Source organism: Tachyglossus aculeatus, chromosome 3 (genome assembly GCF_015852505.1).
Source record: "Tachyglossus aculeatus isolate mTacAcu1 chromosome 3, mTacAcu1.pri, whole genome shotgun sequence".
NCBI classification, from domain to species: domain Eukaryota; kingdom Metazoa; phylum Chordata; class Mammalia; order Monotremata; family Tachyglossidae; genus Tachyglossus; species Tachyglossus aculeatus.
The window spans coordinates 37,356,472-37,374,692 of NC_052068.1; the positions used below are offsets into that span (position 1 = coordinate 37,356,472).

Sequence of the window (18,221 nt, forward strand, 5' to 3'; positions counted from 1 at the left end):
TTTCTGTTGTCTGTCTGCCCCTTCTAGACTATGAGCCCACTGTTGGGTAGGGACAGTCTCTATATGTTGCCAACATGGACTTCCCAAGCGCTTAGCACAGTGCTCTGCACACAGTAAGCGCTCAATAAATACGATTGAATGAATGAATGAAAACCCAATGGAAATCAATCAATCACTGGTATATATTGAGTGCTTACTGTGTGTAGAGCTACTCTAAGTGCTTGGGAGAGCACAATACAACGGAGTTGGTAGACACTTTCCCTGCCTGCAACAAGCTTCCAGTCTAGAGGGAATTTAAGTTATTGCTCAAGTGGTCAGTTGATCATACGATAAAAAATGAAGCACCATGCAGCATATTCTTTACGCTCCCAGTTACCCGCACTGCTGGAGTGAATCCATAAATGGATTTTGGAAAATCATGGATTATCCACAAATTCATGCTTTGACTCTCTTGAGAAAAGAAGTTGCTCAAATCATCATCATCATCAATTGTATTTATTGAGCACTTACTATGTGCAGAGCACTGTACTAAGCACTTGGGAAGTACAAATTGGCAACATATAGAGACAGTCCCTACCCAACAGTGGGCTCACAGTCTAAAAGGGGGAGACAGAGAACAAAACCAAACATATCTCCGACATTTCTCCGACAAATCTCCGACATTTCTCTTCAGTTCTCAAAATTTACTGGCCCGATTTGGAACATTTAGAGAGGGAGAGGAGAGCGTGCGCGCGTGTGTGTTTGTACATGTATGTAGAGGCGTGAATGCCTGCTTACACGTGTGTGTGCTTGCATGCTCTGGGCTGCTCAGGAGCAGTGCTGTCACTTAGCAGGGATTAGGGAAGGGACCTGTAGTATATCTGGGAATATGGACCCAGACCAGATCAGTGCTAGTGTTCTATTAATAATCATCATCATTAATCATATTTATTGAGCGCTTACTGTGTGCAGAGCACTGTACTAAGCACTTGGGAAGTACAAGTTGGTAACATATAGAGACAGTCCCTAACCGGCAGTGGGCTCACCTCATTCTGGTATTTGTAAGGATTGACTCTTGTGCCAAGCACTGTACTAAGCCCTGGGTTAGAGACAATCAGGTCAGACGCAGTCCCTGTCCCACATGAAGCTCACAGCCTAAGGGGAGAGACAACAGGTAATGGATCCCCATTTTACAGATGAGGAAACTGAGGTATGGAGATGTTATGAGACTTGTCCAAGGTCAAGCAGCGGGCAAGTAGCAGAACTGGGACTAAGGCTCAGGTCTAAGCGCTTAGTACAGTGCTCTGCATACAGTAAGCACTCAATAAATACGATTGATTGATTGATTTTGACTCCCGAACGTGTGCTCTTTCTGCTTGGCTATGTCGGTCGGGGCTGGGTGCTAGGTGACCCGTCCACCCCACAGGGCAGGACTTTAGGGCAGGATTGAAGCAAAGCCAGTTTGTGGTGGCTTCTGTGATATCAATCAATCAGTCAATCGTATTTATTGAGCGCTTACTGTATGCAGAGCACCGTACTAAGCGCTTGGGAAGTACAAGTTGGCAACATATAGAGACGGTCCCTACCCAACAGTGGGCTCACAGTCTAAAAGGGCTCACAGGCTATCCTACACAGCATGATGTAATAATGTCACTTGTCACCTTTGGGCCCTGCAAAACTGACTCATCCCCCAGGCTCATTCATTCACTCAGTCAGTCGTGTTTATTGAGTGCTTACTGTGTGTAGCGTACTGTACTAAGCGCTTGGGAAGTAATAATAATAATGGCATTTATTAAGCGCTTACTATGTGCAAAACACTGTTCTAAGCGCTGGGGAGGTACAAGGTAATCAGGTTGTCCCACGGAGGGCTCACAGTCATTCATTCATTCATTCAATCGTATTGAGCGCTTACTGTGTGCAGAGCACTGTACTAAGCGCTTGGGAAGTACAAATTGGCAACATATAGAGACGGTCCCTACCCAACAACGGGCAACAGACAATGATGGAGTTTCATTCATTCATTCATTCAGTCGTATTTATTGAGCACTTACTGTGTGCAGAGCACTGTACTAAGCGCTTGGGAAGTACAGGTTGGCAACATATAGACACATTTGGAATGCTATTCAGTAAGCCTAACGGTTCGGGTAGCGCTATCCGCGCCCTCTCGTCCCTCTGAGTCTGTTCCCTCCCACTCGCTAGAACCACTCATATTCAGAGTCAATCAATCAATCAATCGTATTTATTGAGCGCTTACTGTGTGCAGAGCACTGTACTAAGCGCTTGGGAAGTACAAGTTGGCAACAATCTGCCAGAAGCCTTCTACCTGGGCATTTAAAAGGGCAGAAGTGGATGCCAGTTCTCTTATCAGATTACAAGTTGAGGTCGATCATGGAGTGAATCGTGGGGTAGAGGGGAAAACACCATACTTGCTTGCATAACTTCCTCTACGACACAATTGCCTCTCCCCAATTTTTGAGGAAGAAGAAAAAAATAAGGTTATTTTCGCACCCTGCAACTGTAAGCAGTGATCGTGACATGGGCCGGGGAAGAAGGAGACAAGTAAGAAGGCAATAATGCAGCAGAGGGAGGCTCACATTTAAGGTACAGAACAAAATAGTGAGGCAAAGATAGACTCATGCTGGGGAAATGAGGGTGTTTCTTCTTAGAAAGAGGCACAGGCCAGGGGAGGAGAAGGGAAGGGGTGCTCATTCACTGAGTGTCTACTTAAAAGAGTAAAACGAGAGAAGCAGCGTGGCTCAGTGGCAAGAGTACGGGCTTTGGAGTCAGAGGTCATGGGTTCAAATCCCGACTCTGCCACATGTCTGCTGGGTGGCCTTGGGCAAGTCACTTAACGTCTCTGAGCCTCAGTTACCTCATCTGTAAAATGGGGATTAAGACTGTGAGCCCCACGTGGGACAATTTCATCACCATGTATCCCCCCCAGCGCTTAGAACAGTGCTCTGCACATAGTAAGCGCTTAACAAATGCCATCAAAAAAACAAAAAAACAAAAAACAGTGCATGGCACATAGTAAGCGCTTAACAAATACCATTATTATTATTACTACTGTCTCCAACAGGGGAAGAATCTGCTAATTCCGTTGTATTGTACTCTCCCAAGCGCCTGACACCTACTCTGCACATAGTAAGCGCTCAATAAATATCTTTGAGTGATTAACATTCATTCGTTCAATCGTATTTATTGAGCGCTCACTATGTGCAAAGCACCGTACACTGAGCGCTTGGGAGAGTACAATACAACAACAAACACATTCCCTGCCCACAGTGAGCTCACAGTCTAGAGGGCGGAGTGCAAGTCAAGTAAGAGATGTAGTCTCAAGTGCCCTCTTCTTATTCCTTTCCTTCTACCCTTTTCCTCCTTTTTTTTTCATTTTATTCCCCTTATTGCTCAACTTCATTCTTATGACTCTGCATAACAGCTCCAATTATGGGGCAATTATGTGCAAAATTAAGCAGCGTGGCTCATTGGAAAGAGCCCGGGCTTTGGAGTCAGAGGTCGTGGGTTCAAATCCCGGCCCCGCCACTTAGCTGTATGATTCTGGGCAAGTCATTTCACTTCTCTGGGTCTCAGTTCCCTCATCTGTAAAATGGGGATGAAGACTGTGAGCCCCCCGGGGGACGACCAGATCACCTTGTAACCTCCCCAGTGCTTGGCACATAGTAAGCACTTAGTAAATGCCATTATTATTATTATTATTATTATTATTATTAAAAATACAGTATCTCTTGTCTCATAATTCTTGAATCTAGGAGGATGCACAATCAGTATCCCGATTTTACAAAGGGAAGAGTTGGGCCCATTAAATTAGAGTTTAGAAGTTACTATTTCTTCTCAAGCTTGTAATTTTTATAACTGGATTTTCCAGATGAGGTAACTGAGGCCCAGAGAAGTGAAGTGACTTGCCCAAAGTCACACAGCTGACAATTGGCGGAGCTGGGATATGAACCCATGACCTCTGACTCCAAAGCCCGGGCTCTTTCCACGGAGCCCCGCGGCTTCTCTGTACAAGTTCCTCTTGGGAGGATCAGTCCAGCCCCAGGGGGTCCCTGTTGAAGAAGGTGAGAGTAAAGAGGGGTGATTAAAGATGGAAAGTTTCCTCTTTAAATTACCTTCTCCCTTCAATCAATCAATCGTATTTATTGAGCGCTTACTGTGTGCAGAGCACTGTACTAAGTGCTTGGGAAGTACAAGTTGGCAACATATAGAGACGGTCCCTACCCAACAGTGGGCTCACAGTCTAGAAGGGGGAGACAGAGAACAAAACCAAACATATTAACAAAATAAAATAAATAGAATAGATATGTACAAGTAAAATGAATAGAGCAATAAATATGTACAAATGTATATACATATATACAGGTGCTGTGGGGAAGGGAAGGAGGTAAGACGGGGGGATGGAACGGGGGACGAGGGGGAGAGGAAGGAGGGGGCTCAGTTTGGGAAGGCCTCCTGGAGGAGGTGAGCTCTCAGTAGGGCCCTTCATCCCAGACTGACATTTTTCCTGATGTCAGTGTGCTCTTCCTCGAGGGATTGTAGACAGGCCTGGATCCCAAATGCTTCCCTCTTCCCCAGTGAGCCGAACTCCGGACGGGGGGCCGATTGGTCAGCGGGACTGCTCCCACTTACTGGCCCCTGTCCCATTATAATTCATACTTGTTCCGTTGTCTGTCTCCCACTTCTCGACTGTGAGCCCGCTGTTGGGTAGGGACCGTCTCTAGATGTTGCCAACTTGGACTTCCCAAGCGCTTAGTACAGTGCTCTGCACCCAGGAAGCGCTCAATAAATACGATTGAGTGAATACTACGCGGAGAGAGGGGTGGGAGTTTCAGACGGGAGGGAGGTGAAAGGGGAGGGAGCTTGTGGCCCATTGAGCGGCTGGGCGTGAGAGGAAGGAAGAAGATGAGCTGAGGTATAAGCAGGAGAGGAATGAGGATGAGTAGAAGGGAGAGATCCGATAGACTGTGAGCCCGCTGTTGGGTAGGGACCGTCTCTATATGTTGCCAACTTGTACTTCCCAAGCGCTTAGTACAGTGCTCTGCACACAGTAAGCGCTCAATAAATATGATTGATTGATTGATAGAGTGCCTCAGAGCCAATAAGCCAGGAGTTTCTGCTTGATGAGAGAAGCAGCGCGGCTCAGTGGGAAGAGCCCGGGCTTTGGAGTCAGAGGTCATCGGTTCACATCCCGGCTCTGCCGCTTGTCAGCTGTGTGACTTTGGGCAAATCACTTCACTTTTCTGGGCCTCGGTTACCTCATCTGTAAAATGGGGATTAAGACTGTGAGCCCTCTGTGGGACAACCTGATCACCTTGTAACCTCCCCAGCGCTTAGTAAGCGCTTAACAAATGCCACTGTTGTTATTATTAATGGAAAGAACATGGGCCCAGGAGTCAGAAGGACCTGGGTTTTAATCCCGCCCCTCCACTTGTTTGCTGTGTGGCCTCGGGCCAGCCCCTCAATTTCTCTGTGCCTCAGTTACCTCATCTGTAAAATGGGTTTAAGACTGTGAGCCCCATGTGGACAAGCAGCATGGCTTAGAAGAAAGAGCACAGGCTTGGGAGTCAGAAGTCATGGGTTCTAAACCTGGCTCTGCCACTTATCAGCTGTGTGACTTTGGGCAAGTCACTTTTCTGTGCCTCAGTTACCTCATTTGTAAAATGGGCTTAAGACTGTGAGCCCCATGTGGACAAGCAGCATGGCTTAGAAGAAGGAGCACGGGCTTGGGAGTCAGAAGTCGTGGGTTCTAAACCTGTCTCTGCCACTTATCAGCTGTGTGACTTTGGGCAAGTCACTTCTCTGTGCCTCAGTTACCTCATCTGTAAAATGGGGATTAAGACTCTCAGCCCCATGTGGGACAACTTAATAATAATAATAATAATAATAATGGCATTTATTAAGCGCTTACTATGTGCAAGGCACTGTTCTAAGTGCTGGGGAGGTTACAGGGTGATCAAGTGGTCCCAAGGGGGCTCACAGTCCTAATCCCCATTTTACAGATGAGGGAACTGAGGCCCAGAGAAGTGAAGTGACTTTCCCAAAGTCACACAGCTGACAAGTGGCGGAGCTGGGATTTGAGCCCATGACCTCTGACTCCAAAGTCCGTGCTCTTTCCATTGAGCCATGCTGCTTCCCTAACTTGACTTCCTTGAACCTACCCCAGTGCTTAGGACAGTGCTTGGCACATAGTAAGTGCTTAACAAATACCATCATCATCATTATTATTATTATTATTATATGGGACTACAACTTGACTAACTTGTATCTACCTCAGCGTTTAGTACAGTGACTGGCACATAGTAAGCATTTAACAAATATCATTTTAAAAACATGCGGAGAGGAACAGGCCATTTAACACCCCAGTAATTTGCTTTGACCCCCCTTGGAAACATTTTGTCCTCGACTTGGAGTTCAGAGTTGAGATGTGGATTGGGGCGTTTGATTTCTTTTAAACAGGTGGTTGGTTCTGCCTCATTGCTAAATACTTGTTCTTTTCAGGTCCAAAGCCAGTCGTGTTTCTGCAGCACGGTTTGCTGGCGGACGCCAGTAACTGGGTGACAAACACAGCCAACAACAGCCTCGGTTTCATCCTGGCAGACGCTGGCTATGACGTGTGGATGGGGAACAGCCGAGGGAACACCTGGTCTAGGGAGCACAGGACCCTTTCAGTTTTCCAGAGCGAATTCTGGGCATTCAGGTAGACAAAATTCTCACCTTCTTGAAGCATCACTCAGCCCACTTCTCTCCTCCAAACCCTCCATTGGCTTCCATCTAACAAAACCTCTCCCGGTCAGCTTGAAAGTTTCTGCCAGCTCACCCATCTGATGTCTATACTCCCTTCACTCAATCAAAAAGTTAGTCAGTGGTAGTTATAAAGTGCTCACTGTGTGCAGAGCACTGTACTAAGCGACTGCAATAGAGTTGGTAGACACGTTCCCATCACAATTCCCCAACTCTCTCCATTCTGACCCAACTGACCTTCTAACTGTTCCCTGCCCTTGAGTCTCTTGCCTCCTCCCTCATGCTGTCCTCCTGTCTTGGAACTCCCTTCCCTACACACCCAGTTCTCCCCACATTCAAAATCCTCCAAAAATCCCAGCTCCTCCAACAGATCTTTGCTAATTAATTCCCAGCCCCTGAAGCTGTATAAACCCATCAGCTATCTAGCGTTATCAGCTCATTATACTCTTCCTCAGCATTTTTGTATATATGTGTAGAATCAGTTGTAAATTCAATTATTATCTTGACTGCTCTATTTGTAAAAGATTTTTATGTCTCCCCATGAGGGTGTAAATTCCTTATGGGAAGGAATTATATACCTTCTTTGTCTGTACTTCCCAGATGCTTAGTTCCAAGTAGAACACCAAAGGATAGCTCAGTAAATACTACTACTAACAATAATTGTGGTATTTGTTAAGCACTTACTATGTGCCAAGCACTGTACTAAGTGCTGGGATAGATAAAATGCAGGCAGACCAGACTAACTCCCATGTCCCATGGAGCTCTCAGTCTTAGAGGGAGGACAAAGAGTTATTTACACCTCATTTTTCAGATGAGGAAACTGAGGCCAAGGGAAGTTAATGACTTCTTTAAGGCCAGTGGTAGAGGTAGGATTAAAACCCAGGTCCTCTGACTCTCAGGGCTGAGCCGCTTCTACTAGGCAACACTGCTTCTCACTAAATGAATTGTAAAATGGTGCAGTTCTCGTAACTGCTGAAAATGAGCATTTGACATGGGGCTGAGTGGCAAATGTGAGTATTATTGCCAGATTCCTGACAGCACAGTGTCTTGTGGGTGATAGGCTTTTCCTGGCAGTAAGTCAGTGGTATTTATTGAGCGCTTACTGTGTGCCGAGCACTGTACTGAGTGCTTGGGAGAGTACAGCGTAACGACAAACGGACCCATTCCCTGCTTGGCAGTGGAAGTGGAGGAAGCATGGGCATAATCCTGCTTATTCGGGGCTATCCCAGAAGTGTCTCTGTACAAGTAATGATATTTGGGGGGCTGCATGAGCCGCCCCTGCTGTGAATGACCACTCCTCCTCCCACCCCGCTCCCCAGATCTGTCAGGGGGTCTTTGAGCTGGAGGTGATCAGGGCTCCAGTAAATAGGCTCTGCCTCTAAAGAGCAAGGGCTTTAGAGTCAGAGGTCATGGGTTCAAATGCCAGCTCTGCCAATTGTCAGCTGTGTGACTTTGGGCAAGTCACTTAACTTCTCTGGGCCTCAGTTCCCTCATCTGTAAAATGGGGATGAAGACTGTGAGCCCCCTGTGGGACAACCTGATCACCTTATAACCTCTTCAGTGCTTAGAACAGTGCTTTGCGCATAGTAAGCGCTTAATAAATGCCATTATTATTATTATTATTATTACTGCCCTCCACAGAGGACCACCTGCCCAGCCAACCTGCTCCGTGGCTAAACCACTTCTTGCAACACAAACGCTCTTATTTGCACTCGTATTTTTCTGAAAACCGAGTTAAACAGATTTTTCTGACCAGTCCAGTTATGTTCAGTGCGGCTGGCCCAGACATTATAAACTGCCGTTTTGGACAGGTTAATCTTTCTGTGGGAGGCCGTGTAACATAGGGGAAAGAGCTCGGGACTGGGAGTCAGGAGACCCAGGCCTTTTAACCCGGCTCGAGTCCAGGCTTTTTAACTTGCCTGTTGGGTGACCCTGGGTATGTCACTTCCCTGTGCTTCAGATTCCCCGTATATAAAATGGGGATAAAATACCTGTTGGTCCTCCCTCGTAGACTCGTGTGGGATAGGGACTATACTGAACTGATCATCTTGTACCTACCCCAACTCCTAGTACAGTATTTGGCATATGGTAAGTCCTCAATAAATACTGTTAATGTTATTTTCATTCAATCGTATTTATTGAGCGCTTACTGTGTGCAGAGCACTGTACTGAGCGCTTGGAAAGTACAATTTGGCAACAGATAGAGACAATTTCTACTCAACAACAGTCTCACAGTAGCACTGTTACTACTAATAATAAATTCTATGTACATGAGAGCTCAGTGATGTACTACAGTGAGAAGAGCAGGTAGGCAAGAGAGTGGATTTTTTTATCCAGACTCTGGAACTCTTTTTGTGGGGTTGGTCTTTGCTTAGATCTGTCTTGTCATTACCCATCTCTGGGTATAGAGTAAATGTCCTCGGTTCCATGCATTCTGGGTAATTCTACATTTATTTATAAAACTGTAAACTGTGTCCTACTGGGGTCAGAATAATATTCAGCCCAGTAATCCTGTTTTGAAATGGTCTTTGTTAAGTACTTATTATGTGCCAGGCACTGTACTGAGTGCTGGGGTAGATATGAGATAATCAGGTTGGACACAATCCGTGTCCCACATGGGGCTCCCGGCCTTAATCCCAGTTTTACAGGTGAGGTAACTGAGGCACACAGAAGGTAAGTGACTTGCGTAAGGTCACACAGCCGAGAAGTGGTGGAGCCCAGGGTTAGAACCCAGGTCCTCTGACCTCCAGGACCATGCTGTTTCCACGAGGCCACGCTGCTTCTCGTGAGCAGCGTGACGGACTGGCTTCTTTGCCCTCTTTGACATCCATCTTCCCCGTTAGGGATGGCTTTTTGTAACATGTTTCACTTTTTCCTCTATAGTATTGGATGGATGCTGAAGTACAAGGTTGACAATTTTATCTGTAAAATTGTCCTTTCTGGTTTACAGTTATGATGAGATGGCGCGATATGATCTTCCAGCTGTGATCAATTTCATCTTAAATAAAACGGGTCAAGAACAAGTGTATTACGTTGGACATTCCCAAGGCACCACCATAGGTAGGTTGTAAGAGCTGCAAGTTGAGATCTGTGTACTGCATTTTTAAGAATCAAAATTTTATTGTTAAGAAGTTAACAGAGCTGATTATTGTTCTCGGGTTTTGTTTATTTTTTGCCCTTTTACCCAAACGAAGAATTCATCCAGCATTCTCTGGGTAAGCTGGGAGATTTTAAGAATTCTTTGAGTCTAACAAGTGGCCCGAATCTAAGCTTCCATTGAAGTGTGGGGGTTGCTGTGGGCTCTGCTTTTTAAACAAAAGACTCTGTAAATGGCCCCAAATGTCACATATTCATGGCCAGAGAGGGATCGGGGGTGTTTTCCTAAAACAGGAGTCTGGAAAATCTTGTAAGCTGTTTAGAAATAACTGACCCACTGAGGTGTTTGTTGATCAGAAGGAATCATGTGATGCTGGCTTGCTCTTGCGCTGGAACAAAAGACTGTTTGATGTATGTTTAGCCAGCCTGGGCTGTATAATGAGTGGTGGGGGGAAGAAACCTCCAGATGGAGGAAGCTGAGAATGCTTCCAAGTAATAGCAAAATTGAGGTTCTGGACAAACACGCAATAAGCCACTCGATTAGCTGGTTAATTAGCTCCTACTGCCTGGGCAAATAGGAGCCACTTTCGGGCCATGGTCTCAAGATTTTGAATTTGGGTTCTAAACTAGCAGACCAAGATCTGGTTAAAGGCTTCTGGTGTTTCAAGTACTCCCGCAGTTTGTTCAGTGGTCTATGGGGCAGGGAAGGGGAGAGGGAGGTCAGTCAGTCATCTGTATTTATTGAGAGCTTACAGAGTACCGTAACATAGTTGGTAGATTCGTTCCCTCCCCCACAACGAGCTTACAGTCTAGCGAGGAGACGGGCATTAATATAAATAAATAAATGATGGATATGTATATATTCATAAAAGCAGCATGGCGTAGTGGATAAAGCATGGGCCTGGGAATCAGAAGGTCATGGGTTCTAATCCCAGCTCCGTCACTTGTGTGCTGTGTGACCTCGGGCAAATCACTTCACTTCTCTGGGCGTCAGTTACCTCATCTTAAAAATGGGGATTGAGACTGTGAGCCCTATGTGAGACAGACTGTGTCCAACCCGATTTGCTCGTATCTATCCCAGCGCTTAGAACAGAGCCTGGCACGTAGTAGGCATTTAACAAATACCATTGTTATTATTATTATTACTATTAATAATATTAATAATAATAACAATCCCAGTTCTACCATTTGCCACTTGGGCAAGTTGCTTAACTTCTCTGTGCCTCAGTTGCCTCATCTGTTATAGGAATTAAGACTGCAAGCCCCCATATGAGACATGGCCTGTGTCCAATCTGATTAAGTTTGTATCTACCCCGGTGCTTAGAATAGTACTTGGCTCATAGGAAACACTTAACAAATACCATAAAAAGGTGCTCAGCAATAATTAGTGGTCAGTTCTTTAGACATTGACAAAAATATTGTATTCTCAGAACTCTGAAGACAGAATTCTTAACTTTTGTGTTTTCTTAGCTTTCATAGCGTTTTCAACCTTACCTCAACTAGCCAAAAAGATCAAAATGTTTTTTGCCCTGGCTCCTGTTGCCACAGTGAAGTTTGCCACTAGCCCTTTGGCAAAACTGGGAATATTTCCAGAGCTGCTGTTTAAGGTTCGTGGCTTCTTTTCTTCTGAGTTTTTTCTTTTGTTTGTTTTCCTGGTGGAAGTGTCAAATGAATAACCTGGTCACTTAGAGCCCCAGTGACTTACGTAGCATTGTTTTTACTGACAACTGACAGATTGACTATGGGGTATTGTTCAGTCTAAGGTCTCCTTTGACCATTTGCAGGGCCAATGTCAGTGAAATTGGGAATGTCATGTTCTCAATCACTTATCTGGAATTTTTCCCATATTCCACCCCCTTACTGTTGAACTTGAATGTCTGACATTGGTTCTCATAGCCAGATCTAAGTGGTGATCTAAAATGTCAGGCTGAATCAAGCTGTTCTGATCCCCTGTTCTTGTGCATCCGGTGAAGTCACATGCAAAAAAGACATTTCTTCCAGCAATCAATCAGTGGTATTTATTGAGTTCTTATATGTGCAAAGCACTGTTCTAAGCGCTTGAGAGAGTACACTACAAGAGATTTAGCAGGCATGTTCCTTGCCTATAATGACCTTATGGCCTAGAAGGGAGACTGACATTAATTTGAATGAATAAGCAATTTATAATATATAATTTAAGTTTTATGCGGTTGGGGGTGTGGTGAATATCCAGTGTCTAAAGGTCACAGGTCCAAGTGCATAGTGAGAAGCAGCGTGACTCAGTGAAAAGAGCACGGGCTTTGGAGTCAGAGGTCATGGGTTCAAATCCCAGCTCTGCCAATTGTCAGCTGTGTGACTTCGGGCAAGTCACTTCACTTCTCCCCACCCCACCTTTATAAGCATCTCCAGCCCTGATCTCTCTCCCTCTCTCCAGTCTCGCATCTCCTCCTCCTCCTGCATCTCTATTGGGATGTCCTCACAGCACCTCAAACTTAACTTGTCCAAAACAAGTCCTTCTCTTCCCACCCAAACCCTGTCCTCCCCTTGACTTTCCCATCACTGTAGATGGCACCACTGTTCTTCCTGTCTCACAAGCCCGTAACCTTGGCGTTATCCTTGATTCCTCTCTCTCACTCAACCCACATATTCAGTCCGTCACCAAATCCTGTCGCTCCCACCTTCACGACATTGTTAAAATCCACCCTTTCCTCTCCATCCAAACTGCTGCCATGTTAATACAATCACTTATCCTATCCTGCCTGAATTACTGCATCAGCCTCCTTGCTGACCTTTTGGTCTCTCCCCACTCCAATCCATACTTCACTCTGCTGCCCAGATCATTTTTCTATAAAAACCTTCAGGACATGTTACCCTGCCTCCTCAGTTACCTCATCTGTAAAATGGGGATTAAGACTGTGAGGGGGAGAGGCATATTAATATAAATGCATAATTTATAGCCCACTGTTGGGTAGGGACTGTCTCTATATGTTGCCAAATTGTACTTCCCAAGCGCTTAGTACAGTGCTCTGCACACAGTAAGCGCTCAATAAATACGATTGATGATGATGATAATGCATAATTTATAAATATGTACTTAAGTGCTATGGGGTACTACTATTCTCACTACCAGAGGGACAAGTCAATTTACCATAAGGAAACTCTAATGAATGGGGGCTTCTCTTTGTTTGTTCAGGAAGTATTTGGAACAAGGGAATTTTTGCCGCAGTCTTCAATTTTGAAATGGCTTGCTACCCATGTGTGTACTCACATTATATTGAAGGAACTCTGTGGAAACCTCTTCTTTGTTCTTTGTGGATTTAACGAGAGAAACCTGAATATGGTATGTATTGCAGGCTTCCAAGAGCTTGCTTCAGATGAGTATGCATTTTGTGTTTAAATATTTGCTGATTTGCATTTGATGTACTGATTATTCATATTCACTCCGGCAGAAAATGGTTGTTAAAGCGTATGGCCATCATTACATTAATGAAAACTAATACAATTTTAATGTTTTACATGATTTCCTAGCAAATTTTGGTCTGGTCCTAGTTAATAGGAAATAATAATAATAAGAAGAATTCTGCCATTGTTAAGCACTTATTTTATGTGCCAACCACTGTACTAAGCACACAGGCATAGACGGGATTTTTCAGGTTAGGCACGGTTCCTGTCCTTCCTGAGGCTTACAGTCTAAGTAGAAGGGAGAACATGTATTGAATTCTCTCCTTTGAAGCCCATATTATTCGCCTCTACCACCCCCTCCAGATTTTTGTAGCCGTCATCTACCGCCCACCCCCCCCCGGCCCCACCTCCAACTTCTTTAATGATTTTGACCTCTTGCTCACCTTCCTCCTCTCCTTTTCCATGCCCACTCTGATCCTCGGAGACTTCAACATCCACATGGATGTCCCTGGTGACTCCTCTGCTGCCTGCCTTCTATCTCTCCTTGTTGCTGCCAACCTCCTGCTCCACCCCACCTCGTCCACTCACCAACTTGGTCACACCCTCGACCTCATCATCTCCTACCGCTGCACTATCTCCACTCTCACCAACTCTGAAATCCCTCTCTCTGATCATAACCTTCTCACCCGCCTCCTCACTCACACTCCTCCCCACCATATATCTATATTACTACCCCACAGAAACCTCCACTCTTTCGACCCCATCCATTTTCTCAGCGCATCACACCCCACTTCACCTCCCTATCCTCTTACCCAATCTTGATGACCAGATTACTGCTCTCAACTCCATCCTCTCTACTCAACTCGCTCGCTCCCCTTTCCCTTCGCCGCTCTCGTACCATTAACCCGCAGTCTTGGGTCACTCCCACTGTCCACCTTCTTCACTCTTATGCTCGAGCTGCTGAACGCTGTTGGCGAAAGTCTAAACACCAAGCCATCTTTGTTCACTTCAAGTTTATTCTTTCCTGCCTTAACTCTGCCTTCTCCTCTGCCTGGCAAAACTATTACTCCTCCCTTATTGACACCTGTGCCCATCATCCCCGTCAGCTGTTCCATATATTTAACTCCCTTCTCAGGCCCTCTGTTCCTCCCTCTCCTCCATCCCTCACCCCCAACGATCTGGCCTCCTACTTTATTAGTAAAATTAACTCTGTCAGGTCTGAGCACCCCAAAGTCACCCCTCCCCCTTCTCCATCCCCCCCGCTCTCAACCGTCTCTGCTACTCTCCCATCCTTCCGAGCAGTATCTTCAGATGAGATCTCCTCCCTCCTGTCAAGTGCTACTTCATCCACCTGTGCTTCAGACCCCATTCCCTCTCATCTTATTGCCAACTTGTACTTCCCAAGGGCTTAGTACAGTGCTCTGCACACAGTAAGCGCTCAATAAATACGATTGATGATGATCTTATGAAATCTCTCACCCCTTCCCTCCGCCCCTCCTTAACTTCTATCTTCAACTGCTCACTCCCCACTGGTTCTTTCCTCTCTGCCTTCAAACATGCCCACGTCTCCCCCATCCTAAAAAAACCCTCTCTTGACCCCACCTCCCCTTCTAGTTATCACCCTATCTCCCTCCTACCTTTCCTTTCCAAACTCCTAAAACGAGTTGTCTACGCCTGCTGTTTTGTATTCCTCAATGCCAACTCTCTCCTTGACCCCCTCCAGTCTGGCTTCTGTCCCCTAGACTCCACCGAAACTGCCCTCTCAAAGGTCACCAATGATCTCCTTCTTGTCCAATCCACCTGCTCCTACTCTATCCTAATCCTCCTCGACCTCTCAGCTGCCTTGGACACTATGAATCACCCCCTTCTCAACATGCTACCCAATCTTGGCTTCACAGACTCCGTCTTCTCCTGGTTCTCCTCATCTCTTCAGTCGTTCATTCTCAGTCTCCTTTGCGGGCTCCTCCTCCCCCTCCCATCCCCTTACTGTGGGGGTTCCTCAAGGGTCCGTTCTTGGTCCTCTTCTGTTCTCTACTTACACTCACTCCTTCGGTGAACTCATTCGCTCCCACAGCTTCAACTATCATCTCTACGCTGATGACACCCAAGTCTACATCTCCACCCCTGTTCTCTCTCCCTCCAGGCTCGTATCTCCTCCTGCCTTCATGACATCTCCATCTAGATGTCTGCCCGCCATCTAAAACTCAATATGTCCAAGACTGAACTCCTTATCTTCCCTCCCAAATCCTGCCCTCTCCCTGACTCTCCCATCACTGTAGACAGCACTACCATCCTTCCTGTCTCACAAGCCCACAACCTTGGTGTCATCCTTGACTCCGCTCTCTTGATCACCCCACACATCCAATCCATCACCTAAACCTGCCGGTCTCACCTCCACAACATCGCCAAGATCCGCCCTTTCTTCTCCATCCAAACCGCTACCTTGCTGGTTCAGTCTCTCATCCTATCCCGACTGGATTACTGCATCAGCCTCCTCTCTGATCCCCCATCCTCCTGTCTCTCCCCACTTCAGTCTATACTTCACTCTGCTGCCCGGATCATCTTTGTGCAGAAATGGTCTGGGCATGTTACTCCCCTCCTCAAAAATCTCCGGTGGCTGCCTGTCAACCTACAAACCAAGCAAAGCCTCCTCACTCTCGGCTTCAAGGCTGTCCATCACCTCGCCCCCTCCTACCTCACCTCCCTTCTGTCCTTCTCCAGCCCAGCCCGCACCCTCCGCTCCTCTGCCGCTAATCTCCTCGCCGTGCCTCGTTCTCGCCCGTCCCGCCGTCGACCCCCGGCCCACGTCATCCCCCGGGCCTGGAATGCCCTCCCTCTGCCCATCCGCCAAGCTAGCTCTCTTCCTCCCTTCAAAGCCCTACTGAGAGCTCACCTCCTCCAGGAGGCCTTCCCAGACTGAGCCCCCTTTTTCCTCTCCTCCTCCCCATCCCCCCACCCTACCTCCTTCCCCTCCCCACAGCACCTGTATATATATTTGTACAGATTTATGACTCTACTTTAATTGTACATATTTACCATTCTATTAATTTTGTTAATGATGTGCATATAACCTTAATTCTATTTGTTCTGACGATTTTGACACCTGTCTACATGTTTTGTTGCCTGTCTCCCCCTCCTAGACTGTGAGCCCATTGTTGGGTAGGGACCGTCTCTATATGTTGCCGACTTGTACTTCCCAAGTGCTTAGTACAGTGCTCTACACACAGTAAGCGCTCAATAAATATGATTTGAATGAATGAATGAATTTTAGAGATGAGGAAACTGAAACACAGAGAATTAAAATGACTTATCCAGGGTCATACAGCAGGCACGTGTTAGTGCCGAGATTAGAACCCAGATCCTCCAACTTCCCAGACCCATGCTCTTCCTTCTAGGACACGTTGCTTCCTATGGAAGTATTTTTTAATGAGAAATCAAGTTCTAGTTATACTAGTTTGATTAACTCTGCAGAGGCCCATAGCCCTTCTACTTATCTGAAACCTTTAACCATGCCAGAAGAGTGACCCATTATAAATACTCTATCACCTTTCTCTTTGGCTTTTTGAATGTTTTGAGAATTAGTCAAATAAGGTGATGTTGCTAATGGAGTCTCATTCAAGTTTCTCTTGAGAATGATGGAAAAACCTCAGGTCCCAGGATTTCAGGGCCAAGTATCTGGGCAAAAGAATTGGTTCCAGAGCTGGTGGTTTGTTTAGTACTACTTGGTCTCTGACATAATAATAATAATAATAATAATAATAATAATAATAATAATAATGATGATGATGGCATTTGTTAAGTGCTTACTATGTGCAAAGCACTATTCTAAGCACGGGGGGTGGATACAAGGTGATCAGGTTGTCCCACGTGGGGCTCACAGTCTTCATCCTCATTTTACAGATGAGGTAACTGAGGCTCAGAGAAGTTAAGTGACTTGCCCAAGGTCACACAGCAGACATGTGAAGCAGCACATGTGAAGCAGAACCAGCATGGCTCAGTGGAAAGAGCACGGGCTTTGGAGTCAGAGGCCATGGGTTCAAATCCCGGCTCCACCACTTGTCAGCTGTGTGACTTTGGGCAAGTCACTTCACTTCTCTGGGCCTCAGTTCCCTCATCTGTAAAATAGGGATGAAGACTGTGAGCCCCTCATGGGACAACCTGATTACCTTGTATCTACCCCAGCGCTTAGAACAGTGCTTTGCACATAGTAAGTGCTTAACAAATACCAACATTATTATTATTATTATTATTATTATTATTATTATTACTATTATTATTTGGCGGAGCCGGGATTTGAACCCATGACCTCTGACTCCAAAGTCCGGGCTCTTTCCACTGAGTCACGCTGCTTCTGTGGCTCAGTGGAGCCACACTGCTTCTGTCGTACATGCCAGTAGTGTTCCCTCTGGGGTCTGGCGGCAGTGAGTAGGCAGGAGTGCATCCCACTTCAAAGCGCATGGAATGCTGTTTTATGTACAGCAACATGGTGTAGTGTATAATAATAATAATAATAAATAATGTTGGCATTTATTAAACGCTTACTATGTGCAAAGCACTGTACTAAGCGCTGGGGAGGTTACCAGGTGATCAGGTTGTCCCACGGGGGGGACTTGCAGTCTTAATCCCCATTTTTACAGATGAGGTAACTGAGGCACCAGAGAAGTTAAGTGACTTGCCCAAAGTCACACGGCCGACAATTGGCGGGGTCGGGATTTGAACCCATGACCTCTAACTCCAAAGCCCGTGCTCTTTCCACTGAGCCATGCAGCTTCTCCAGGCTTGGGAGTCAGAAGGTCATGGGTTCTAATCCTGGCTTCTCCACTCATGTGCTGTGTGACCTTGGGCAAGTCATTTTCTTCTCGGCCTCAGGTACCTCATCTGTAAAAAGGGGATTCAATACGTGTTCTATGTGGGACAGGGACTGTATTCAACAGTATTTGCTTGTATCCACCCCAGGCCTTAGTACAGTAAATGCTTAACAAATACCGTAGTTATTATTATTATTA

General features: G+C 46.0%; 1 protein-coding gene across 3 annotated transcripts in view; it reads left to right on the plus strand.

The window, feature by feature from the left end:
* The window catches only part of LIPA (lipase A, lysosomal acid type), a 58,777-nt gene that overhangs the window by 19,536 nt on the left and 21,020 nt on the right, over positions 1–18,221 (plus strand). For all 3 annotated transcript variants that reach the window (XM_038743813.1, XM_038743814.1, XM_038743815.1), the window contains exons 4-7: positions 6,496–6,694; positions 9,689–9,798; positions 11,305–11,441; positions 13,007–13,153. In XM_038743813.1, the coding sequence (XP_038599741.1) occupies positions 6,496–6,694; positions 9,689–9,798; positions 11,305–11,441; positions 13,007–13,153 (593 nt within the window). The remainder of the gene's footprint in view (positions 1–6,495; positions 6,695–9,688; positions 9,799–11,304; positions 11,442–13,006; positions 13,154–18,221) is intronic.